The following is a 26,537-nucleotide window of genomic DNA, read 5'->3' as shown; positions in this document are numbered from 1 at the left end:
GGGTCACATAGGGAGTTAGCGTCAAAGTCAGGACTGGGAATCAGCCAGGGTCCTCTAACTGGAGCTCTTCCAGCTGGTGTCCTAGAGGAAGTCCCAGCTGCAAGCCGGAGGGAGGAGGAAGGGAAAGAACCAGGCGCCGGGTCTGAAGCGGCGGCAGGAAGAAGGTGGGGCCGGTTGGGAGGAGGGGGCGGAGCTGCTGAGCCGCGCCGCTCCTTCGGGCTGCAGAAGCTAAGCGGTAGCCTGGCAACCCCGGCGGCGCGCCGTTCGAACGGAAGCGAGGAACCAATCAGGAAGTCCGGGGCGAACCATTCTGGAGTGAAGGGGGGGGTGCTCACTTCCCCTTTCTCGGCGCTCGAGGGACTTTCCCTGCGGTGGGGGCCTTCGACAGTCAGGGCTACCCGCTCAGCTCGACTGCGGAGGGCAGTTCCGAAGGGGACCCCAAAGGTGCCCACGCGGCGCTGGGGCCTCCTGGGCGTCGTTGGGAGCGGCCACTACCAGCCCGGGTCCGAGCTGTCAGCCTCGCCGAAGACTGCGCGGAAGGAGCCGGGACACGCCTAGCACGGGCTCCAGGTGAGGGCGCGGGTGGTTCCGGATGCGACCCCGGGTCTAGGGGGCTCCATTCCCCGAGCGCCTGCTGTTTGCTTTCTCCTCGCGTCGTACCTGCGTGTCATTCCACAGATGAGGACTCTGAGGTTCAGAGAGGCAAATGTCCTGGCTCGGCGAGCTCTGGCAGAGAATCCAGTTCAAGGCTTTCCGCCCTACCTCGCAGCCCCTAGTCTAGTCATATCTAGACTTGCCTTGAGAGGTCTAGACGGGCAAGTGGTAGTCATTTTCCCAGCATTTTATCGGCAGGGACACGGCCTATGGACCCCTGGCTGGATCACCTATCCCTGCGCCCTACACTGTCCTCGGGATACCCCTTTTGGGCGTCTTTCTTCTCCGCAGTCCGGGGTTGGACTCGGCTTATTTGGCGCCCTTCTGCCTACGGGGCTCTGAACTCCAGAGCTCCCCCTCTCAGAGGACCACTCTTTGGGCATCGGACGGGACTGACATTTCTGGGCTGGGTACAGGGGCAGCAGATTCTCCAGCCCCCAGAGTCGCTGCTGGCCTCTTGGGAATCTTCCCTGGTTTGGGGAAGGGGATAGAGCCGGTCCCTGACCCAAAGCCACTAGTCACCAGAGACTTTGGAATTGGGAGTGGGGCCGGGATCCCCTCAGGAGGAGCATCTGACCTAGGCCAGACCCTGCTCTGTCTCCTGGGGACACCCCCTGCCCCCTAGGTTGCTATTGTCAGTCTCCTTTTGTAGGTGGGGAAACTGAGGTTCTAAGAAGTTAAGCCTCTTGACGAAGTCCCAGTCAGACAATGCAGTGGTTATTAGCTCCTGGTCCCTCTGGCTTCAATCTTAGAATCCTTGACACTCAGAGTCATGCATTTTGAGAGTCTTGAATCTCTTCATAAGGGAGTTACATATCTCCTCTCCTCTGGAGCCTCCCCCTGGCTTTGGGGACAAGATCTCCGAACACTCAGAAAGAAAACAAGCCTTTCTTTTATTCTTTCAACAAATATTATTTATTGACTTCATAAGCCCTGCTCTTGTTCTTGCATGTTTTGTTTTTCTCAGTAGCATTTACTCCACCTTATGTCCTATATATTTTACTTATTAGCAAATTTATCATCTTCTCCCACTGTGATGCAAGGCAGGGGCTGAGGCAATTGAGGTCCTCACCACCAATGCAAAATTTAGGGATGCCCCGAACCTCAGTAATCAAGATAACTGAAACTAATGTTCATGGACCATTTGTGTGTTCTGCAGGCAGGAGGTTAACTCACACAGCCTTCATGAAGCACAGTCCTCCCATCTCTCTCTCTCTCTCTCTCTCTCTATATATATATATGTGTGTGTGTGTGTGTGTGTGTGTATATGCATATTTATAAATCATGAAACCACTGCCCTGTCCCTGACTTGCTCTGTGACATTGAGTAAGTTTCTTCAGTCTCTGGGCTGAGCTAAGAAGTCATGATGGGGCACTCAGGCCTGGGCAGAGGGCAGTCTAGGATAGAAAGCGGACTTGGCTGTGGATTACAAATGCATCCCCCAGACTCAGCTGTCCCACTTCTAAGCAAAATGATGTAGATGTAGTGATGCTGCAATGTGGTTTGTAGGCAGAAATGAGACACACGCTAAGTGGCCACCAGTAGGGGATGATGGGAAATTCTACTGTGCAGCTGGGAAAAAGGACATGCTCTTTATGTACTGATGTGGCACAAAGAACAAAACATACTATTGAGCAAAAAGAACAAGATGAAAATGGTACACATCGCATCATGATGCCATATGTGTAAAAATGGAGACAGAATATATATTCATACTTGCCTGCATCTGCCTAAAGTCTCTCAGGAAGGATAAGCAACTGTCTGGTCACAGTGGTGCCTGCAGGGAGGAGAAATGGGGACAGGGTGGGAGGAGGTTTTTTTTTTTTTTTTTAGAAGTTCATTATCTTTACCGTTTTTGAATTTTGAGTTGTGTGCATGTATCATCTATTTTAAAAATTTTAAAATTAAGGCCAGGTGTGGTGGCTCACACCTGTAATTTCAGCACTTTGGGAGGCCGAGGCGGGTGGATCACTTGAGGTCAGGAGTTTCAGACCAGCCTGGCCAACGTGGTGAAACCTCATCTTTACTAAAAAATACAAAAATTAGCCGGATGTGGTGGCACGAGCCTATAATCCCAGCTACTTGGGAGGCTGAGGCAGGAGAATCACTTAAACCCGGGAGGTGGAGGTTGCGGTGAGCCAAGATCGCACCATTGCACTCCAGCCTGGGTGACAACAGGGAAACTCTGTCTAAAAAAAATAAAATAAAATAATATATATAATATATATATATGTATGTGTGTGTGTGTGTATATATATATATATATGCATATTTATAAATCATGAGACCACTGCCCTGTCCCTGACTTGCTCTGTGACACTAAGTTTCTTCAGTCTCTGGGCTGAGCTAAGAAGTCATGATGGTGCACTCAGGCCTGGGCAGAGGGCAGTCTAGGATAGGAAGTGGGCTTGGCTATGGATCTGCCTCCCCCTCACCTTTCTAATCCTGCATGCCAGGTCCTTCCCCAAGACCTTGCATGTATTATCTCTCTCATTCCATCCCCATTGCAAAATCCTTTGTCCCCATTTTGCATCCTGAAGTGCAGACCTAGGCCTAGAAGATCAACGTGGTAGAGGTGAGCATATCAGTGGGCCTGGATGTCCACATCCACACCCATTCCACAGCCTACTCCCTTCTCCCTTCCTAAAGTTAGTTCAAGGCCGCCCTGAGCAAGGCTGACTCCTGGGCAGGCCAGGGCACCAGCGTCTGGGAGGCCTCCAGAAATAGCTCAGGGCCTGGTGTGGCTCTGGAGGCAGCCCAGCTGGGTGTCCCTGACCTGGACAGCTGGGCTGAAATGGAGCTGGGGCTGTCCTGCTGGCTGGCCCCTTGCCACTGCCTGGAGCCTTCCTGATCTCCTCTGGGGCAAGCAAGGGCCTCCCCAAATCTAGGCCAGGCTTCCGCTGAAGGGAAAGAAAGAAGCAGGTGGAAGGAAGGGGGCGGGTTGGGTGTAGAATGTCATGAAAATTATAACCTTTGGAAACCACACCTCCCACCCCCTCACCAAAGAATAAAAATCACTGACACCTCTTGAGCAGTTACTGTGTTCCAAGTACTTTACAAGTGTGAACTCATTGAATTCCCTCAACTGTGTGATGTAAGGTAATTACTGCTGTTCTTATTTCCATCTTGCAGAGGGGAGACTGAGCACAAGAGAGGTTTAATAATTTGCATAAGATAACCTAGAGGTGGAATTTGAACCCAGAGAGTCTGGCTCTAAATTTTACATTTTTTAGGGGGGTGGGGTGGGGCGGTGAGTGAATTAAAATGTATATAAAATAAAATTTACTATTGTTACCACTTTTAACTATACAGTTCCGTGGCATTAAGTACATTCACACTGTTGTACAACCATCACCACCATCCATCTTCAGAATGTTTTCATCTTCCCAAACTGAAACTCCATATCCACTAAACAGTTCCCCATTGCCTTTCCCCCTAGTGCCTGGCAATCACCGTTCTACTTTCTGTTTGAGTGAATTTGACCACTTTGGGTACCTCTAGGTATTATAAATGGAATCATACAGTATTTGTCTCGTTGTGTCTGGCTTATTTCACTTAGCATAATGCCTTTAAGTTTCACCCATGTTGTTGTATGTGTTAGAATTTCCTTTTTAAGGCTGAATAATATTCTATTCTAATATTCTATGTATATGCTACCTTCTGTTTATCCATTCATCCCTTGATGGACACTTGGATTGCTTTTGGCTGTTGTGACTAATGCTGCTTTGAGCATGGATGTACAAATACCTGTGTGAGTTCCTGTTTTTTTTTTTTTTTTGTTGAGACAGAGTCTCGCTCTGTCGCCCAGGCTGGAGTGCAGTGGCCAGATCTCAGCTCACTGCAAGCTCCGCCTCCCGGGTTTACACCATTCTCCTGCCTCAGCCTCCCGAGTAGCTGGGACTACAGGCGCCCGCCACCTCGCCAGGCTAGTTTTTTTTCTTTAGTAGAGACGGGGTTTCACCGTGTTAGCCAGGATGGTCTCGATCTCCTGACCTCGTGATCCGCCCGTCTCGGCCTCCCAAAGTGCTGGGATTATAGGCTTGAGCCACCGCGCCCGGCCGAGTTCCTGTTTTTAATTGTTTTGGGTATACACCCAGAAATGGAATTGCTGGGTGATCCTATGGTAATTCTGTTTACTTTTTTGAGGAACTACTTTACTGCATTTCACAGTGACTGCACCATTTTATGTGTCCATCAGCAGTGCACAAAGTACTAATTTCTCAACATCTTCACCAACACGTGTTATTTTCTGTTTGTATTTTTTTTTTGGTAATGTCCATCTTCAGGGGTGTGATGTGGTATCTCATTGTGGTTTAATTTACATTTCCCTAATGACTAATGGTGTTGAGCATCTTTTCCTGTGCCTAATGGCCATTTGTATATCTTTGGAGAAATGTCTATTCAAGTGACAAGTGACTCTTCATTCTTTTTTTTTTTTGAGACAGAGTTTCTCTCTGTCACCCAGGCTGGAGTGCAGTGGTGCCATCTCGACTCACTGCAACCTCTGTGTCCCTGGTTCAAGTGATTCTCCTGCTTCAGCCTCCCGAGTAGCTGGGATTACAGGCACCCGCCACCACGCTGGCTAATTTTCGTATTTTTAGTAGAGATGGGGTTTCACCATCTTGGCCAGTCTGGTCTTGAACTCCTAACCTTGTGATCCACCCGCCTTGGCCTCCCAAAGTTCTGGGATTGCAGGTGTGAGCCTGCACCCAGCCATGACTCTGCATTCTTAACTATTACCTGTGCTTCTCTTAGATTTGTAACCTCTGAGAATAGTGGATCAGCATTCTGGGCTGATGAAGGCCTCCCTTCATTCTGGGCTGATGAAGGAGCCAGGCACTGAATGATCTAGTTGGTTGAATAGTTATCATAGCCTATGCTTTGGTGGCATTTCTCATACATGGGCCTCATGCAGAGAGGGAGGCACGGTTGTGAGTCCTGTTTTGCAGTTAGGGAAACTGAGATATGGAGACGTTGAGTATTTTATCCGAGGTCTCATAGCTAATCATTGGTGGAGCTGGGATTTCAATGGGTTCTGGAGTCCATGCTATACCTTACAGATATGGCCAGGGGGATGGAGTGGCAAAGACCACTGCAGGCAGCAGAACCAGTGTGTGCAGAGGTTTGTATATGGTGGCTTTGGAGAAAGAACAGGACTTGGGTAGAAGTGGTCAGAGCCCAGCTTGAATGGTGGTGACTTGAAGTTGGAGGAAGAGTAGGACAGGTCTGGAAAGGCCAGGAGCAGGGTCAGGGTTTGGAGAGGAGGCTTGGTGCTTAGGGACCCTGGCTTCTCACAAGATATTTATTAATTACAAAGGGAAAATAATAACTGTACAGTGGAGAAATTTGGCAGATACTGCCTTAACCAACGAATTGGCTGATCACTAAGATTAAGACAAACTGTTGGCCGGGCGCGGTGGCTCAAGCCTGTAATCCCAGCACTTTGGGAGGCCGAGACGGGCGGATCATGAGGTCAGGAGATCGAGACCATCCTGGCTAATACGGTGAAACCCTGTCTCTACTTAAAAATACAAAAAACTAGCCGGGCGACGAGGCGGGCGCCTGTAGTCCCAGCTACTCGGGAGGCTGAGGCAGGAGAATGGCGTAAACCCGGGAGGCGGAGCTTGCAGTGAGCTGAGATCCGGCCACTGCACTCCAGCCTGGGCGGCAGAGCAAGACTCCGTCTCAAAAAAAAAAAAAAAAAAAAAGACAAACTGTTGTTATGAGTGGGTGTGGTAATGTACCTATAGTCCTAGCCACTCAGGAGGCTGAGGTGGGAGGATTGCTTGAGCCCACCTATTTGAGGCTGCAGTGAGCTACTGAGTGTACTCCAACCTGGGCAACACAGTGAGACCTCATCTCTAAAAAAAGAAAAAAGGAGCCTCCTGACACCATGTACTGAGAAGGACACAACATCACTTTTGTGTTATTCTTGAGAGATATGTATAACTTTCTCTCCTTTCTTTCTTCCTCTTTTTCTTTCTTCTTTCTTTCTTATTGATATAAGAAAAAGCTTTATACATTTAATGTATACCTCTTGATGAGTGGCCTTGGCCTTTGAGGTGGCCTGGGTCCAGTCCAGCTAGTTGTTCAATGGTATTTCCTCTTTGTTTGGTCCCTGGAGGAAGAAAATTGGAAGGGTGTGATGGAGCTCATGGTCCAGTGGGAGAGATACGGAAACGAATTATATTTCCTATCCTAGATAAAAGAGTATCTAAAATGACAGGATGTAATGAGTGCTCGGAAGGGAATAAAATGGGTGAAAAAGCTGACACCCCCTCTTGGGGAGTCTCTTGGAGGAGATGGCATTTGAAGTAAGATCTGAAGGGGGTGAAGGAAGAGAGTCCAGGCAGAGAACAGCTGGTGCAAAAGCCCTGAGGCAGGAAAGACCTTGTGTTCAGGAACAGCAGGGAGGACTTTGTGGCCAGAGCAGGAAAGAGGCTGCAGATAACATGGGAGATTTGGACAAGGACTGAGTTCTGGAAGGCCTGAGGGCCAAGTAGGGAGCTTGGATTTTTTTTTTTTTTTTGAGACGGAGTCTTGCTCTGTCGCCCAGGCTGGAGTGCAGTGGCACAATCTCGGCTCACTGCAGGGAGTTTGGATTTTATTGTTAAGGGAGCCACAGGAGGGTTTAAACACAGCAGTAATGAGACCTGATTTCTGCTGGGAAAACATTGCCATTATTGCCCCCATTTTACAGCAGAGGAAACCGAGACTTAGAACCATAACCAGGGAGTGCTTCCTAAGGTGGCTTATCCCTCTGGGGTCCAGCCGACGAGGCAGTAGATTATTCAGGAGTTACTTGCGGGGCACATCTGGTAAGTGGCCAAAGCCCAACACGGAAAACACTGTCTCTTCCACCTCGCCTCCCCAGATGTGAGCCTGGGTTCCAATCCTGGCTCTACCATTAATCAGCTGTGGAATTTTGGGCAAGTGGCCTTACCTCTTGGAGCCTCAGTTTTCTCATCTGAAAATTGGCATAATGATAGTAGACCTCATAGAGTAGGTGTGAGGATTAAATGAGTTAACATTTTGTAAAGAGCTTAGAATGGTATCTGGTATAAAGAAAGTGCTCAGATGAGATTTGTTCTTTTCTTTTTTGGCTGTAAATTTATTCAATGCAAAATAATCCTCTCCAATTTTACTGAGGTGGCTGACCACGTCCACGACCAGATCCGCTTCTAAATTGGAATTCGGTTGCTGACCCAGGCCCAGCCTCGGCTGTCTTGTCAGCACCAGGGGGCACAGAACACTGTCTGTAGGTGTCTCTGTCGGCTTCTTCTCTTGTGAGTCTTGCAGGTCGCTTGCCCTCCAGACCTTTAGGCTGAGGCCTGCCAGTCTCTGGATGGCTGTGGCGTAGGGTGGCAGGAACAATCTCTGGGGGCAGATGAAGGTAATCATGGAGATACTGGATACCCTCATTAGTAAGGTACCAGTAGAAATGTGTCCAGGCAAACTCTTCCTTCACATAGCCTCGGGACTTGAGAGACTGCATGGCCTTCATGACATGACGGTTGGGCACATTCTGGTCTGCCAGTTCCAGGTACGTAGGCATGTGGACATCCTTCTTGGCCACCATGACTCCCTCCTTAAAAAGGAGTTCATAAATGGCAGTCGGTTCTTCTTAGGCATCAGCATCTTGGCAGCTGTAGGATCCGGGGCTGGGGCTGGAAAGGAAGGACTGTTCTTTTCTATTATGAAAATAATTATTGTTGCTTTGCTGTTACTACTATTAGTGCCTGAAGGAGCCTTCCCTCCCCATCCTCCATTTCTGCCTCAGTGGAGGGCTAGGCAGGGCTCAGCAGGCCATTTGGAGGATGATGGATTTTTGCCCCATTCCCTGTAAAGTCGGGGACTGGAGGAGGCTGCAGTGCTGAGGGGGAGGGAAAGCTGATGTGAATCACTGCTGGCCTCCTCATGCCCTACACCCTAGTCCTGGCCCAGCTCCCACAGGCACAGACATGGAACAGGAGCCTCTTCAGCCTGAGCAGAGCAGAGGGCTGAGGCTGAGGCCTGGGAGACGGCTCCTTCTCTGCACCTCAGGATTCCAGTGAAAAAATGGCCTATCAAATGTGCCTACCTGAAGTGAGTTATAGGACTTGGGCTGGAAGAGGTGACAGTCACCACCCTCTGGGAATTCCTTCCTGCAGGGGTGCAGTCTCATGGGATAAAATGAGGGGGCTCTGGGGGGTTAAATGAGTATGGTGTCTGGCACCCAAAAATTCTAGTTATTGTTGTTACTATGACAGTTGTTGTTACCGATGTTAACAGTTTTTCACAAGGCTGCTAAGGCATCCTTAGGCTCAGCCTGTTCCAGATGGATGGGCTCTACATGTGAGGTAATGGAGCACTAGTAGGGTCCCGCAGCTTGGTCAGGGACACACAGCTAGAAAGTGGTGGCCTTAAGGCTTGGTCTGGAGGGAAAGTGCGCAGGCTGGACTCCCCAGAGTGATTTTGGGCTAGTGACTCAGCCTCTCCCAGCCTCAGTTTACCATTTGTCAAATGGGGTAACAATAGAACTCACCAGATAGCGATTGTTGGGAAGATTAAAATGGGTTACCTGATACCAAGAAAAACACTTTCCCGTGCCTGGCACAGTGAACATTACCTGGCGGTCCTTCTGAGTGTCAGGGAAGGGGGCTCAGTTTGTCCCTCTCTAAGATGGGTGCGCTTGCCTGCCGGAGCCACCGGGACTCCGCGCGCCAGGTGTGCGGTGGGCGGGTCTCGGCTCCCGGAAGAACTTCCCTGGGTGGTCCTGGAGCCGGTTGGACCTGGTTACTGAGCCAGGCCAGCTGCCAGCGGCCGGGGCTCCGGTTCGGGCCCCTGCCTGGCTTTCCTTACCCTTTTCAGGTAATACCTGGACCGGCGGGTTCACTTGCCCGCAGCCGCCGGAAGTTGCGCAAACTCAGGTTGCCGGAGCCCCAGGTGGGCCGGGCCGGAGGAGCGCAGGCCAGCAGCGCGGGCGCAGCCAGGTACGTGCGGACCTGCGTGGGGGGTGCCCAACCTGGGGTAGGGGGCGGCCCGAGTACCCCTCCATCCCGGGACGGCGGAAACGGGGCAGGGATCTACCTTTCGGCTTCAAGAGGACCGCGGGGATCGTGCCGTTCGCTCCCTCATTTGAGATCCAGGCCAACTCGGACTCAGAGGGGCGGCGAGTGGCGAGGGTCACACAGCGCCCTGCTAACCGTCCCCCCATCCCCCGCCACCGGGATTCCTCAAGCTTGCCCGGAATTGAGGGAGAGCAAAAGCCAGACTGGGGATCTGAGTTCCCCCCAGTCTTGCCCCGCGGCCTCTGGAGGCTGACGCCGGGGAGCTGGTGGGGAGGGGGTGAGGTGGGGATGCGTGCCACGGGGATGCAAACCAGAAGGGCCGGCGGTTGGGGGCATTCATGGGAGGCATTTGAATCCGTGGGTGGGGCATTGGGCGGTGAGAGGAGGCCTCAGAGGGGACCTTGAGTCCTGCTTTGGGACTTGGGACCCTGGCTTCACCTGGCAGGAGCCGCTGCACCTCCGTTTGCCCACCCGTGACATGGGGCTGTTGAGGTGAGCACACTGATCAGCCTGTCTTGGGCCTGCTTTGTCAGCGGTGTGGGCTGGGACAGACCCTCGTGGGGCTTGCTTAGAGACCCCTCCGTGGGGGTGGTCTGTGGACTTGGGTAGTCAAAATCTTCTTAAAGACCAATAGCCTGGTTCGTGGCTCCGCCTTTTTGCCAGATGCTAAGGAAAGCCCTTGACCTGTTTGATCTCTCCATCCTTATCATGACCTGGAGGCTCAGGAAGGTCTATTTTTAACCTCATTTCACGGAGAAGGTAACCGAGTCTGTAAAGAGGCGAAGCTGCTTGCGCAAGGCGCACAGCGGGCGGGTGGGCGAACCGAAGGCCGGCGGGCCCGCGGCGCCAAATCCGGGGTTGGCTCTCGCATCTGTCCCAGCCCCGCCAGAGGGGAAACCAGGGCCAGCAGATGGGGCCGCAGGGACTGGGGGCCCGATCGGGGTCGTGCACGGGGCTTCTGCCCCGGCCCCGCCCGTCTGACCTCCTTCTCCCTCTTTATCCGGATGGTGCCCGCGAGGGAACTGCCACTGTGGACGGGTTGGACTGGTTTGGGAGGTGGCGGCCTGGGGGTGGGGCAGAGTTTGGCTGCCTCTACTATGCTCCTTTCCTGTCAGGTCCTTCCACCTGAGGTCTCCTGGGGGTCGGCCCTGGTAGAGCAAGGCTTCCTTTCCCATCCACTCCATCTCTCCTGCCTTGGGAGCAGCACCCAAGATTCTATTCCCAACTTATCGCTGCTGCAGAGGTCTCCAGCTGGTGGTTGGGAGCCAGATGGAGGAGGAGACAGATATGTTTGCAGACATATTTTGTTTGCTGCACATGCAATGTTTTAATCATTATTATTGAATATGCTAACAGTTTTAAGAATCTAGAGTTTTTATGTAAGTGGATTTCCAGCTTCCTGGAACAATACACCTACCACCTTGGACCCATATACCTGCAGCAGGCAGGGTACCTAGATGTCTCTAGTTCATCTCTGATCACCCAGTTCACATCTGGCTCCCATAAATATTTCAGTTCAATAAATATTTATTGAATATTTTGCCTTAGTATGTGTCTAGGGCAATATCTTGAAACTGGGGTATAGTGAACAAAATAGCCACCCCCACCTGCCCCCCCCATCCCTGCCCTCATGGAGCTGATATTTTAGGGGGATGGGGACAACAAAGAATAAAACACCCATACACAAATAGAGTACTTGTGCAGGGAATAAGCAGAAAAGGAATAGTGCGGGGAGGGGGTCAGGAGCGCAGGGGAGAAACAGGATGTGGTATTGAAATCAGTGCCTTATTTATCTACTCTGGGACCTGGGAAAGTCAATTCTCTCAATCTCAGTTTCTCCATCTGCACAATGACCCACAGGCTTGTGGGAGGTTATAGGGAGGATGGCACCCAGCAGGGATCCCTGCCTCCCCACCCTGATCCAGACTCTCTCCCTCCTGGATTTTTGGATGTCTAGGTGGGGCTGTCCAATGTAGCTTCCTACCATGGATGGAAATGCGCTACTCTGTGCTGCCAAGTACAGTGACAACTGGCCACATGTGGCTACTGAGAACTTGAAATGCCACTAGTGTGGCTCAGGAATGGAATTTTATGTTTTTATTTCATTTAAATTTAAAGTTAAGGTTGAATAGCCATATGTGGCTGGTGGCTATTGAGCTGGACAGCACAGGTCTAGATGGTTTGAACTGCATGTCCTCTTGGGGAACACCTAGATTAAGTACCTGCCCCCTCTGTTTTACAGATGAGAATGTCTGGGACTTGGTATATGGGTTTTCTTCTGCCCCATCTCCAAGGGGCCTTGTGGGGTGACTCTGTGGGCTTTTCCTTGGAAACAGGGTCAGGGTTGGCTTGATGCCTGGGACATCAGGCTCTGACACTTGGGTGACCACGTGGACACTTGTGCATCCAGGTGTATGCCCTCCTCCCAGGTGAGTGCCCATTCCATGGCTGCAGGCAGATCAGGGGTCTGCCAGATGCCTCCATGCAGGGCTGTGTGATTTGGGACATTTCCAGCTTCTCTCAGCATAGCATAGCTCAGGGCTGACGTTTCCACGTGACAGGCATTTGTGGATCATCGTGGGCCATCCAGTTCCATGCTGGAAGCTGACGGATGTATGGACTCCACTGGGGCGGGGGTGGAGATTTTCTTTGCTCCTTCCCTATAAGCTCTGCCCTTTGCCTGCGGCCTGGCATGTCTAGGCGGGTGGATGGCATAGGGCAGCTTCCTGCCTGGATGGGTGAGGGGTAGAGGTGGTACCAGGCTCCCTTTGGGAAGTCCAGATGGGGTGTGGGGCTGGAGCCCTTTTTCTTGGTCATTTAACCCTACACCCCTGTGGCAGCACCTTCCTTCTTGGTGGTAAAGGGGCAGAGCTGGATTAACGTAAGCAAGTTGGTTGCCTCTCTGGGCTTCAGTTTCTCCATCCAAAAAATGGGGCTGTTGAGAGGACCTGAGGTTGAGTTGACTGGTGCGTAGCACAGAGCCTGGAGCCTCCCTTACTCCCTTTAGCGCGTGCCTTGCCCTGTCTTTTCTGCCCAGGTTGCCCAGGTCTTTCTTCTCTAGCACCTTTTTTCTTCTCTTGGCCTCAGCTGGGCCTGGTTCCCCCGCGGCAGGACGGAGGGGGGTGTGGGTGGGGCCTGAGGCCCCGCAGCTGTTGCCTTCTGCCTGCTGATTGGCTCCTTATGGAGGGGCGTGGTCTCTACCTTATAATAGGGAAGGCGTCTTACCCTCTCTCAGCGGTGGCTGAACCTCTTTGTCTGAGCGGACTCGGCTTTTTTTCCTCTCTCTCCTTCACTGCAGCAGTTGCCGGTGTTCAGCTGCCTATTTCTGCCTGGATCTCTGGCTCCTCATTTCTCCGGTCTCCTCAGACCAAAGCCCTCGGGATATGCAGCAGCCATGCCTGTGGACACGCTGAGCCCTGGAGCCCCGGCCGCCCCCGCCCTACCTTGCCGCCTTCGGACCAAGGTCCCTGGCTACCTGCTACGGCGGCCGGCAGATGGTGGAGTTCGGAAACCGAGTGCTGTGGAACGCCTGGAGGCCGACAAGGCCAAGTACGTCAAGAGCCTGCATGTGGCCAACACCCGCCAGGAACCTGTGCAGCCCCTGCTGTCCAAACAGCCACTTTTTAGCCCTGAGACTCGCCGCACAGTGCTCACGCCCAGCCGCCGAGCCCTGCCTGGCCCCTGCCGACGGCCCCAGCTGGACCTGGACATCCTCAGCAGCCTCATCAACTTGTGTGATAGTCCCGTGTCCCCTGCCGAGGCCAGCCGTACTCCTGGACGGGCAGAGGGAGCCGGCCAGCCTCCCCCAGCCACCCCTCCACGACCGCCGCCCAGTACCTCTGCGGTCCGCCGAGTGGACGTCCGCCCCCTGCCTGCGTCGCCAGCCCAGCTCTGCCCATCACCGGGTCCTGCCGCCGCCTCCAGCCCAGCCCGGCCGCCGGGTTTGCAACGCTCTAAGTCCGACTTGAGCGAGCGCTTTTCTAGGGCAGCTGCTGACCTTGAGCGCTTTTTTAACTTCTGCGGCCTGGACCCGGAGGAGGCAAGAGGGTTGGGTGTGGCCCACCTGGCACGGGCCAGCTCGGATATCGTGTCCCTGGCAGGGCCCAGTGCTGGGCCGGGCAGCTCTGAAGGGGGCTGCTCCCGCCGCAGCTCGGTTACTGTTGAGGAGCGGGCCCGGGAGCGCGTTCCCTATGGCGTGTCGGTGGTGGAGCGCAATGCCCGCGTGATCAAGTGGCTGTATGGGTTAAGGCAGGCACGGGAGAGCCCAGCAGCTGAAGGCTAGGTGCCACTGGGGAATTTGCCACAGGACAGATCTTACAGAGGCAAGTGGTCTCTGGACCTCTCTTGCATCCAATTCTCTGGATGGCCATGTCAGAGGCTCCACCCTGGTGTGAACTTGCTGTGGAGGCAAAGCCTTAGATGCTGGACCAGCATTCTTGGACAAGGACTGACTCTCGGAGGGTTTTGCTCTTGACTTTGGACACTTGAGAACCCCCTCCTCCCACCCCAATACAAGGTTTTTGACATGAGTGTACTCCTGCTTAGTTCCTCTTGTGGGCCTGCATTTGGGGTGCTTTGCCCTCCCCACTGAGAGTGAGGGGCCAAGGGATCTCCTCAATCTTGTCTCCCCAGCGGCTCTGTTTCCTCCTTCCTTCCTTGGCCTCTGTCGTTTGCTGACTTCCTCTTCCTTACCCAGCGGAACTCACCCTGGGGTCGGGGCAGTGGGGAGGGGCCTATCCTCTGCTCTTCCTAGTTCTTGGCAGCGGGCCTAGGCGGGCAGACTATAGGAGGGACTGGTTAGGAGTCTGCATTGCTTTGACTTCCCTCCCCTTGGTTAATAAACACAAATGCTTGTTTCTCGAGGGCTGGGCCTTCAGACTCTTCTGTGTTCGCAAGAGAAGGGGTAAAAGAAGTCTTGGGGTGGGGCCATCAAAACAGTAATTGTTTACCCCAAGATCTAGTGGTGGGGCATGATGATAGCAGCTGGCCTGGCTGGAGACATGTCCCCGCGGTGGGTTCTCATAACTCTCCTGGAAGGCTGGCAGGCCTGCTTCATCAAGGAGGAAACTGAGGTCCAGCCACGAGTGGGCTGGAATAGAGCTGGGAGTAGGAATGGGGTCTTTCCCCTGCACCAGGAAGGAAGCCTGCAGGGGAAAGGCCGATGGGGTGCATAGACTCTCCCCCTCCATGAGTGTTCCATCCTCATCCAAGCCCTGCCCAGTTCCCAAGGGGGCAGGAAGCTTGGAGAGGGTAAACCCTGAACTTGAGGTCGCACAGACCATAGAGTGAGGATGGGAAATGGGAGTTTTTGGAGGACGAGAGACTTGGGGTGGACGGCACAAAATGAGTGGCCTTGCCTGGTGATCTTGGACAAGCCAGTCTCCCTCTGGGCCTCAGTGGGAGAGTTAGGCAGCACAGTCCTCCTTGGGTTGGGGCACTGGTGCATTCTGGGCCTTTCATGCTATATTCCAATACCTGGGGAGAGGGGAAGGAAGGGGCTGGCACTGGGCTTTGAGGCCTCAGCTTCTTCCAGTCTCCCTCCAGGTTAGTTACCTACTAGGAGACCCCACCTTGGCTAGTGGAGCAGCTAGGGCTAGGGCTGGGCTTACAAAGGGCGAAAGTGGTGGTGGCCTCTCTGGTGCCCCACAGTGGGAGTGGAGAGGGGTGGGTGGTGCTTCCTTTTACAGGCTGCCTTGGCTACAGCACTCAGAAACAGGAAGCTCTAATGGGGGCCCTGGTGACAGGTTTGATGTAGGTTTTATTTTAAGCATAAAGAGGAGATTTCCGTTGGACTGTTGACAAACATCCAGGTCAGCCTAGCTGTCCATCTCTCTGTCTGCCTGTCTACAACTCGCCCCCAGGGGCCTGGGATGGGCCTGGGCAGTTTGGTGAAAGAAGGGAAAATTGGCTTCTAGAAGAGGATGGTGTTCCAGCTCACGAGACTGGAGCTTGTGATACAGGTGGGGAGACAAGCATGAGGAGGGTGGTGACCTACCCACAACCCCCCGTGGTGCCCAGCAGTTTTGACAGTGCAGGAGCTGGGCCTCCAGGGTCCCCATGCTGAAGGAGTGATGGTGTCAGGAGAGAGAATCCAGGCAGGATCTGCAGACGTGGTGCCCTTTGAGGTGTCAAAGACTAGATTTCCTGGACACCTCTGCTAGAATTCAGGGCTAGTCATTGCCCCTTGCTGTGACCTGGCAGCCTCTGAGTAACGCAAGAAGGTGGATGGGCTGGCTGCATTTTACATGTGAAGAAATTGAGGTTCAGGTCACAGGACTGGTGGGTGACACCTTGTTTCTGAAGGAGGGTTCAGTGCTTGAATCCTCAAGGTAGCCATCTGAGGACCAGAATTATTGTCAGAGCAGGATGCTGAGCTCAGGGAAGGATAGCAACTTGTAGACTGTCACATAGCAGGTCTACAGGACAGCCTGGGGTCACACTCCTGCCTGCCAGACACATCGCAGTCTGTATTCCTGGTTCTCCCAACACATACCCCACCACTCTTTCTCATCTTGGCAGCCTTTTCTTCTGGTTACTTTATTACTGAGCATCTACTGGGTGCCCAGCAGTGGATAAGACAGACATGGCCCCTGTCCTAGTCTGGAGAAGAGAATGGGCAACTAAACATTCAGCACATAAATAATCATAGAATGTAAAGCAGGTATACTCAGGGACTTCTGCCCTAAAACCAGAGCTGTTCGCAGGAGCTAGACCAGTGGATAGCTGCAAAGAGAATGCCTTTCCATAAATCCACTGGGAGGGTCTGTTGGGGAGAGAGCAAGGAGGGATTCTTGGAAGTAGGGAAGGTGCCAGATTGAGTCTTGACTTCTCCAATGGTTATGGCTTGGTCTTGGGAGGGCTCCCCCTCTTCCAGGATTCTGAGCCTCCCGCCTTCCCTGCAGGCCTCTGTGGAGGGAGCAGGGTGGGAGGGCTTTTGCACTCCTCCCTCCTACAACCCTGCAGCCTCGGGGATCTGTGGAAACAGCCCCTCTATTGTTCTGCCTCCAGTTGGAGTGTGAGCCCTCGGAGGGCCTGCAGCTGCTGCCCTGTCTCCTGGGGCTGCCCAGCCTCCGAAGCAGCTCCCCCAGGCCAGCCTGGCCCCAGCTGCCTAGCCCCTAATTAGGCAGAGATGAGATCTGCTCCCTGATCCATTTCCCACCAGCTAATTATATACACGTCGATTTGGGAACCAGGCAACCTGGCTGCTCACTTCTATCATGAAGGTAGATGGGCCCTGGGAAAGGCAGCCCCCCACGGACCTCAGTTTACCCTTTTGGCAGAGGATGGAGTGTAGCTGCAGAGGCCTGTTCCTGTCCTTGGTTAAACAGTTCTGTTCCTGCTACCAAAACATTCAAGGAGACCCCCCATCTTACCTGATAATCCTGTGTGCAGGGGACCAGGAAAGGGCTGAGGAATTTGGCTATAGGAATTCCTTGACTCTAGGACCCCAGGGTAGGGTGGGGATATAGGTGAGAGCGCGCTGCAGCTGGCCGCCAATTAGATGTGCATATAGGAGGGCTTACAGTTGTGCTGGTCCCCTATCCAGGCTGGTCGATCCGGGTGGGCTGAACACCTGGCCGGGTGCGGTGGCTCACACCTGTAATCCCAGCACTTTGGGAGGCCAAGGCGGGCAGATCACTTGAGGTCAGGAGTTTGAGACCAGCCTGGAGAAGGTGGCGAAATTCCATCTCCACTAAAAATATAAAAATTAGCCAGGCATGGTAGCGGACACCTGTAATCCCAGCCACCTGGGAGGCTGAGGCATGAGATTCGCTTGAACCCTGGAGGTGGAGTTTGCAGTGAACCAAGATCGCACCACTGCACTCCAGCCTGGGTGACAAAGCAAGACTCCCTCTCAAAAAAAAAAAAAAAAGGAGTGAACACCCCATCCAGGTTTTTAGAAAGGTAATATTGGTTGATGGGTGCAGCATACCACCAAGGCACATATATACCTATGCAACAAACCTGCACATTCTGTACATGTATCTCAGAACTTAAAGTATAATACAAATTAAAAAAAGGTAATATTATTTTTCAGATAATTCACTCATACATTTCTTCCAACATTTTATTAAAAACAATTTCAAACATAGAGTTGAAAGAATTATACAGTGAACATTCATATACCTGCCTACTAAAGCACACTTGTTAATATTCCACTATATTTGCTCTGTCAGGAATCTACCCATCTCTCCATCCATTAATACAACTTACTTTTTCATAAAGCTTTTCAAAGTTGCAAATATCAGTACACTTCCCTTAAAGTACTTTAGTATGCATGCCATTAGCTAGAATTCAATATTTGTTTTGTTCCTCTGGAGGCAAGGTTTATGTGGAATGAAATGCATAGATCTTAAAGGTACCATTTGCTGAATTTAGACAAATGCATACTGTACCCCAGGCCCCTATCAGAGTATCAAGCATCATTGTCACCTCAGAAAGTTTTCTTGCATCGCTCTCCTGCCGATTCCTGCCTGCCCACCATGGACATATTTTTATATCCATATATATACAAATATATATATATATATATATATTTTTTTTTTTTTTGAGACAGAGTCTCACTCTGTTGCCCCTGCTGGAGTGCAGTGGTGTGATCTTGGCTCACTGCAACCTCTGCTTCCCAGTTTCAAGCGATTCTCCTGCCTCAGCCACCTAAGTAGCTGGGACTACAGGTGCATGCCACCATGCCTGGCTAATTTTTGTATTTTTTGTAGAGATGGGGTTTTGCCATGTTGGCCAGGCTGGTCTTGAATTCCTGACCTCAAGTGATCTGCCCACCTTGGCTTCCCACAGTGCTGGGATTACAGGCGGGAGCCACTGTGTCTGACCAATTTTAGGCATATATTGACTGACTTTCTGGTCTGATGTTTTCATAGTGTAGCCTCCACTGCCTGGCTGCCTGGCTTTGGATCCCAGCCCTTCCTCTTTCTGGCTGTATGACTTTGGGCAGTAACTTAACCTCCTCGGGCCTCAGTTTTCTCGTTTGTAAAATGAGGGTGATAAGAATAGTGCTTAGGTTTTTTTTTTTTTTTTTTTTTTTTGAGACAGAGCCTTGCTCTGTCGCCCAGGCTGGAGTGCAGTGGCCGGATCTCAGCTCACTGCAAGCTCCGCATTCCCGGGTTCACGCCATTCTCCTGCCTCAGCCTCCTGAGTAGCTGGGACTACAGGTGCCGCCACCACGCCCGGCCAATTTTTTGTATTTTTTAGTAGAGACGGGGTTTCACCGTGTTAGCCAGGATGGTCTCGATCTCATGACCTCGTGATCCGCCCGTCTCGGCCTCCCAAAGTGCTGGGATTACAGGCTTGAGCCACCGCGCCCGGCCGTGCTTAGGTTATTGAATTGTTGTAAGGATTCAACATGTAAAAGGCTTAGAATAATGAACATCACTCAATGAGTAGTCAAGCTTTTTCTTCTCATAATGATTATTATCAAGAAAAATTTAGCTTTTGGTTCCCCCCTTTCAATCGGCATTTATCACAATTTTTTGTGAAGTGGATTTTAGTGTTATTTATATTAGAAATATATAAATACTGTTTCCTGTGAAGCCTAGTCATATATTTTGGTTACATTTCCTTTCCTATACAACTCTTTGTTCTTCCTGGAGTTACTACTGGCTTTGCTTTTTTTCATTTGCTCAGTTTCCTCTTTTTTTTTTTGAGATAGAGTCTCGCTCTGTGGCCCAGGCTGGAGTGCAGTGGCCGGATCTCAGCTCACTGCAAGCTCCGCCTCCCGGGTTTACGCCATTCTCCTGCCTCAGCCTCCCGAGTAGCTGGGACTACAGGCGCCTGCCACCTCACCCGGCTAGATTTTTGTATTTTTTAGTAGAGACGGGGTTTCACCATGTTAGCCAGGATGGTCTCGATCTCCTGACCTCAGTTTCCTCTTAACCCATCCTTAATTCTCTTAATTCTTTGACACCCTCAATCTCCCCATAGTTAACATTACACATCCTGACACCCTTCAAGTGCTTTTAAAGAAGCATCCCTGTCCATTTTAAAAAATTGGAGACAATTTTAAAAATAGAATCTCAAATACAGTCTGTAAGATAAGGATTTGTGAGCATCCACTATGTGCCAGGAGCTGTGCTGGGCAGAGTAGGAAGGTAGCCAGATAGGTGATATCCCTGCCTGTGTGGGTTTCCAAGAGGGATGAAAACTGAAGCTCCACACCCCCAGCCTCTGCATTAACCTGGGAACACCTCAGCACCTCTGGGAATCTCAGCACCTCAGGGAGCCCAGATTTACTTATTTGTAAAATGAGGATCATTTTGTCATTCTGCAATCACTCCTTAACCATGTTGTCTGGGGCTCTGTTATGGGTGCTGGGTACATAGCAATGATCTCCCCATCCCTTGAGGGGCTCACTAGAGCTGTGGGATAGAGTGGAGGCTGTGGATGGCAGGGGAGCAAGGGGAGCTAGGGAGTGGGTTTCACAGAGGAAGTACCATCGGAGGAAGAGGGTCTTGGTGGGTAAGGGTAGTAAATAGCTGTTATGTTCCAAGGGCTGTGTGAAGAACTTCCATGTATTATCCCATCAAATCCTCCCAAAGACCCATTGAAGGGGGTCCTATTTTTGTCACAATTTCATAGATGGGGAAACTAAGGCCAAGAGAGTCCAAGGCCAGGGTCACACAACTAATAAGCTGCAGAGGCAGTATTCGAACCCATGCAGTTGGGTTCTTAACCACACACTGCACTGTCTCACATCCAGATGCACAGCTCCTGTCCCCACCCCATCCTGTAGCTACCTGGTCCTCTCCTGTCTACCCACTGGTGCTAACCTCTGGCTCATTCCATGCCCTTTGCTTTATTCATCCATTCATTCAACACAGATCTACTGGATGCCTTTTCCACACCCAGCCCTGGGCTGGGCAGGGCCAGGGACATAGAGCTTGGGCAGTATTGACTCACCCATTCCCAGATAGGCATTGACCTTGACATGCAAGCTGCCAGGAAAGTAGTCTAAATAAAGGGGTGTTTGGGGTTGAGTGATGGCTGTGTGTGTGTGTGTGTGTGTGTGTGTGTGTGTGGCCTGCAAGGGGTGTGTGAGTGTCTGTGTGGCAGCAACAGACTTTCTATGGAGGCCATTTATGAAGTTACATCTGTGTACTCTTGAGAGTGTGTTGTCTCAGAGGGTGTGTACACCAGGTATGTGGATCAGTGAGGTTTTGCTGCATAACAAACCACTCTAAGCCCAGAAGCCTAAAACCACTTACTAGCCCATGTGAATTGGCAGTCTGGCCTTGGTTTAGCTGGGCAGTTCTGGTTTTACCTGGGTTCGCTTGCCTTGCTGCAGTCAGCTGAGAGTGGGGTGTCTGGGAGGGCTTCACTCACATGCCTAGCAGTTGGCAGGCTGTTTGCTGGGGTGCCTCCATTTGCTTTGATGAGGCTGGCTTGGGCTCATTCTTATGGTGACCTCAGGGTTCCACATTCAGCAAGAGAAGATAAGCTCCAACGCACAGTGCATTTTGAGCCTCTACTTGTGTCAAGATTATAAATGTCCTAATAGCCCAAGTGACATGCCAAGTCAGATTCAAAGGATGGAGAAATAGACACTCTCTCTCTCTCTCTCATTTTTGTTTTTGTTTTTCGAAAACAAGTCTGGCTTGTCTGGCTCCATCGCCCAGGCTAGAGTGCAGTGGCACGATCTTGGCTCAGTGCAACCTCTGCCTCCCAGTTCAAGCAATTCTCCTGCCTCAGCCTCCTAAGTAGCTGGGACTGCAGGTGCGTGCCACCATGCTCAACTAATTTTTGTATTTTTGGTAGAGACAGGGTTTCACCATGTTGGCCAGGCTGGTCTCAATCTCTTGACCTTGTGATCTGCCCGCCTCAGCCTCCCAAAGTGCTGGGATTATAGGTGTGAGCCACCGCGCCCGGCATAGACTCCATCTCAGTCACATTACACAGGGGATGAGTACAGATAGGGAGGAATTATTGTAGCTGATTTTCAAACAACTTACCTATGTGTACAGGTAAAGAACTAGGGAAATTTCTCAGTTTTGGAATTTAAAAAAAATCTGGGCTCCAGTCCTGGCTCTTCCATCCTTGCTGTCTGACCCTTAGTCAAGTTGCCTCATTCTCTGAGCTTCCATAAATTGGATAAAATTGAATGAAACGAGATGATCTTTATAAAGTGTTTGTGCAACTCATTTGTTTACAAATGCAGCACATATTTATTGAGGCCTCCTATGTACCAACTACTGGTCCCACCCTGAGGATATTGCAGTGAACAAAATGGACCAAAACACCTGCCCTTGGGAAGCTCACAGCCTATGTTGTGGACAGACATTAATTGATCATCTTAATAATTTTATGACCATTGAGAGTAGATTTTGAAAGGAGAGATTGCTGACCCGGCCGGGTTGATCTGAGAAGCCAAAGATATTTAAGCTGAGATGTGAAGGATAGGTAGGAGACAATGAGGAGAAGAAAGATAGGAGTGGAAAATGATTCTAGATGGAGGGCATGTGCAAAGGCCCTGTGGTGGGAGGAGTCGATTCCAGGAATAGAGAAAAGGTGGGTGGGGCTGGGCCTGAAGCACCAGGGCCAGATGATGTGGGGCTGCTGGAGCCTTTGAACAATGTGAGGGTCTGTCTTGCCAGGCAGCCTGAAATAAAACCCAAAGGCCTAACTCCTCCACAAGGCCCTCATGATCTGGGACCCTGTTACTCCTCCAGTCTCCCCTTTACCTACTCTGCTGCAGCCATGCTGCCTCCCTCCTGTTCCAGGAACACCCCGGACACATTCCTACCTCAGGGCCTTTGCACTTGCCATTGCCTTTACCAGTATCGATCCTACCCAGATACTCTGTCGACTCATTCTGTCACTTCATTTCCGTCTCTGCCTCTTCAGAGGGGCCTTCCCTACCCACCCACCACAACCCCCCTGCCCCTCCAGCTAAGCAGTCAGCATCCAACAGTCTCTACTTCCCTGGCCTGGTTTATTTCTCTTCCTAGCACATATCAGCTCCTGGCTTATATTAGCCAGAGGCCACATTGTCTGTTTCTCTTCTGGATCTCTCACTAGAGTGCAGCTCGGCAGGCAGGGACTTGGCCTTGCTGTAGTCTGTGTCCTCAGCCTCAGGGGAAGTATAGGCATTCCATAAACATTTGCAAATAAAGAAATGAGTGAAAATGAGCGAGCGAATGCTGGAAAGAACTAGCTACTGGAATTAGGAAGTCTGGGTTCAAGTTCTAGCTGGGCAATCCTTTCTGTTCATTGGTTTCTGCAGTTGAGCTGTGAGGCATTTGTGGTCTCTAGGGAGGTTCTAGGACAGGAAAGGAATACTCCAGGCTGTGGAGGGGCAGGGCCTATGGGGGAGAAGGGAGCTGGGGCTTTCTCTTTGGCCTTCTGGTGTTTGAAAATAGCCTAGCCCAGCCCCTAGCTTGGGCCCCTACCCTCCCTGGGGCGCCCAGCTGGAGCCAGGGGACTCTGTCTGGAGCCTGCCAGCCTGGTGCTGGGCTGGGATCAAGGCCACCTGACAGCTGGGCCAGGCAGTCCTGGAAGGTTCTTAAGGGCAAACAGGGCCTGCTGGATGTCCCAGACCTCCCTCCCCACCTATGGTCCCTCCTCCCTCAGTGTCCACTGGCAGGATAAATCCCTTAATCCTCTAGAGGCCTGCAGCCTTTGCAGCTTGCAAATCTTTTTCTTGGTTTGTTTCTAATTTCACCCCTGCTCGGTAGCTACTTTACTGGTGGGGACACTGAGGCTCAGAGATGACAGCTGCCTCACTGAGGTTACATTGCAGTTATGATTCAAGCCTGTCTTGCCCAGCCCTGTCCTGTCACCTGGTGCACGTGTGTGTGTTTGTGTGTGTGTGGTCTCACTATCAAAGAGTGCCCTCCCTTAACCACCGGTGCCCTGGGTCTCTGATAAGGTGTGATGATTATAAGCACCTGGAGCCAGGTGGCCTGGGTTCAAATCACATCTTTGTTACTTCTGCACTGGGTGGATTGCTGGGCCACCCCCACCTCAGTGTCTGCTAATAGGACAAATCCCTTAATCCCAGGCACTGGGGCACTATCAGGACTAGCATTGTATACACTGCACAGGTTTTAAAAAATGTAATTTGTATGCCAGGCACAGTGGCTCGCACCTGTAATCCCAGCACTTTGGGAGGCCAAGGTGGGTGGATCATAAGTTCGGGAGTTCAAGACCAGCCTGGCCAACATGGTGAAACCCCATCTCTACTAAAAACGCAAAAATTCGCCAGGCATGGTGGTGGGCGCCTGTAATCCCAGCTACTCAGAAGGCTGAGGCAGGAGAATCACTTGAGCTGGGGAGCTAAGGTTGCACTGAGTCGAGATTGTGCCACTGCACTCCAGCCTGGGCAATAAAGCAAGACTCTGTCTCAAAAAAAAAAAAAAAAAAAAAGTAGTTTGTTATCAATATTTACACTTTTAAACCATTGGAAGAATAATGTATATATAAACCAGCTAATGAATACCTACCAAGCCCCAGGCACCAACTGTGTGTCCAGTACAGAGCCAGCTGCTCCAGGGGAGTTCGTTCCTTGGAGGGGGTGTCATGATGAAGTGCGCAGGGTTCCCATTTCCTCCAGCGTAGTCTCAGAAGGGGGAAGCCATGTGACTGAGGTTACAGCCAGGGAGGACAGAGGCCCCGGGCACTCACCTCTCTGGGGTCCAAGCCCCGGTGGCATGTGTTGTGTCCCTGGGTAGGTGTGCCACTCCCTGTCTTGTCTCCAGTGTTCCTATTGGCAAATCAGGGATGGGATGGAGGTGAATGGAGAGGTCCTGCCCAGCCTACTGTCATCACCAGTATCTCAGACTCAGTGGGGCCAAAGCTTCCAAGTTCTCCTGATTAGTGAGGCTGCAAAAAACGTTTGACATGTTATTCTCTCACCATTTAAATGTTGGCAAGTAACTACTTAAATGTAAAATTACCCCCATATCAAGCATATAAAGTTATTTATTATACCATTGTTTACAATAGCAAATAATTGGAAATTATTGAAGAAATGGCTGAAGAAACTCAGGCCCAGATATGCAAGGGAATCCTAGGCAGCCCTCAAAAAGACGTCCTGCAAACAGGAATCACAAGATACACAACACAGGTCAGTGAACAAAGCAAGTTGTGGCATGATACCCACAGTGTTCAGCTGCTGGTGGAAGCAGGAACACATGCCCATGTACTCTTGTACTGGCACAGAACTTCCCTGGAGAATTATCCTGGGAACCCTGCACACTGGCTGCCCCGGGGGAGGGGAACCGGCAGGTTGAGGTCAAGGATGGGAGGGAGGCAAGACTCACTATTTACTTTACATACGTTTTGAATTTTGAATCATGTGAATGTGTTATCTGTGCAGAAAAAATAAAAATACATTTAAAGTCAAGTGAAAGTAGACAAGAAACCTGAAACAGAGACAGACAAGCAGGCCTGCAGGCCCAGCCAGCTACCACCCCCGGGCAACCTCATGCCTCATTGTGGGCTCTGCCCAGCTTGGTTTTGTGGCTCCACCCTCTACGGTCATATTTGGGTTTCCACAAACACAGCACCCAAAGGAAATCCCAGCCAATGAACATCAGGTTCTGGGCTGGGCCACGCGCCAAGGTGGTTGGTGGGCATGACACTGCCTTGGGAATAGCGTCGTCCAAATGCCTGAGCGATGACACGGCCCCAGATGGAATGATGCCGCTGCCCACAGTTTCACAGGCCCTCCCATCTCGCCTTTGTTCTGCAACCTCCAGGTGGGGTGGGTGTATGGACACTCCAAAACAGCCATCCCTGTCAATGAATCAGCCTGCAGGGACTGAATTCATTCCTTCATTCATCAGTATCCATTGAGCACCTACTGTGGGCCAAATGCTCTTCTAGGAACTGAAGATGCAACAGAAAACAAAACAGATAAAAATCCCTGCTGTTGAGGAGCTGACATTCCGGAGGGGACACAGACAATACTTACCAGAGTGAAAATGTTAAGGAGGGAAACGAAGCAGGGAAGGATGGGGAACTATAGATTTTTTTCCTTTTTTTATTGAGGTTTAATTGATAAACAATAAAGTTGGCCCATTTTAGGTGTACAGTTGGATGCATTTTGACAGTTGTATGGTACTAGAAACAAGTGCTAGAATTCCTGTATCATCCCACCGTGTTCCTTCATGCCCCCTCTCAGTCAACCCCTGACTCCCATCTGCTCCCACCCAAAGAAACTACAGATAATTTTCTTTCACTGTAGATCAGCTTTGTCTTTTCCAGAGTTCATGCAAATGGAATCTGGCTTCTCTCACTCAGCATCATGGACTTCGTTGAGATTCACCCGTGTTGCTGAGTGTATCTGTAGTGTGTTCCTTTTTACTGACGAGTAGGATTCCACGGTATGGATGCACCGTATTTTGTTTATTCACTCAACTTGTTGACGGACATATGGATTGTTCCCATTTCTTGGCTATTACAAATAAAGCTACTATAAACATTTGTGAACAGCTCTTTGTGTGGATGTGTATTTTCATTTCTCTTGGGTAACTACCACGGAGTGGAATTGCTGAACCTGGTGGTAAGTGTATGTTTAACTTTATTAGAAGCAGATCTCATGCTTTTAAACAGGGTGGTCAGGGCAGGCTTCACCAACTAGGTGGTATTTCAGGAGAGGCCGGAAGGAGGTAAGGAGTATCTGCAGGGAAGAGTGTTCTAGGCTGAGGGAACAGAGGCAGTGTGTGTCTGGAGTGTTTGAGGAACAGCATGGAGGCCATCAAGGAGGGAGTGAAGGGCGTGAGGGGAGAGGACTAGGAGGTGCGCTCGGTGTGGAATGAGGCTGGATGGTATAGGGTCGCATACGTCATGGTGAGGACATTTTTTTTTTTTCTTTTGACA

General features: G+C 51.1%; 1 protein-coding gene and 1 pseudogene across 5 annotated transcripts; one reads left to right on the top strand and one right to left on the bottom strand.

Annotated features, from left to right (window-relative positions):
• The first annotated feature begins 221 nt into the window (after positions 1 to 221).
• FAM110A (family with sequence similarity 110 member A) lies at positions 222 to 26,537 on the top strand. Of its 5 annotated transcripts, none has more exons than XR_004431180.1 (2): positions 222 to 570; positions 24,660 to 26,537. XR_004431180.1 is itself a non-coding variant. In XM_033185964.1 (2 exons), exon 2 carries the CDS (start codon positions 13,099 to 13,101, stop codon positions 13,984 to 13,986), a length of 888 nt encoding a protein of 295 aa, XP_033041855.1. In that variant the 5' UTR covers positions 324 to 570; positions 13,003 to 13,098; the 3' UTR covers positions 13,987 to 14,568. The 5 variants fall into 5 exon arrangements, 4 of the variants coding, with proteins under 4 accessions (XP_033041855.1, XP_033041857.1, XP_033041858.1 ...); XM_033185964.1 differs by lacking the exon at positions 24,660 to 26,537 and adding an exon at positions 13,003 to 14,568 and having other exon boundaries at positions 324 to 570; XM_033185966.1 differs by lacking the exon at positions 24,660 to 26,537 and adding an exon at positions 13,006 to 14,568 and having other exon boundaries at positions 325 to 570.
• Positions 7,760 to 8,292, bottom strand: LOC117068586 (annotated as a pseudogene).

The sequence above is a fragment of the Trachypithecus francoisi genome, unplaced genomic scaffold, assembly GCF_009764315.1.
Source record: "Trachypithecus francoisi isolate TF-2019V2 unplaced genomic scaffold, Tfra_2.0 Lachesis_group21, whole genome shotgun sequence".
In the NCBI taxonomy this organism is placed as follows: domain Eukaryota; kingdom Metazoa; phylum Chordata; class Mammalia; order Primates; family Cercopithecidae; genus Trachypithecus; species Trachypithecus francoisi.
Note: the sequence above shows the minus strand (reverse complement) of the source record. Positions and strands in the feature narration are given on the sequence as shown.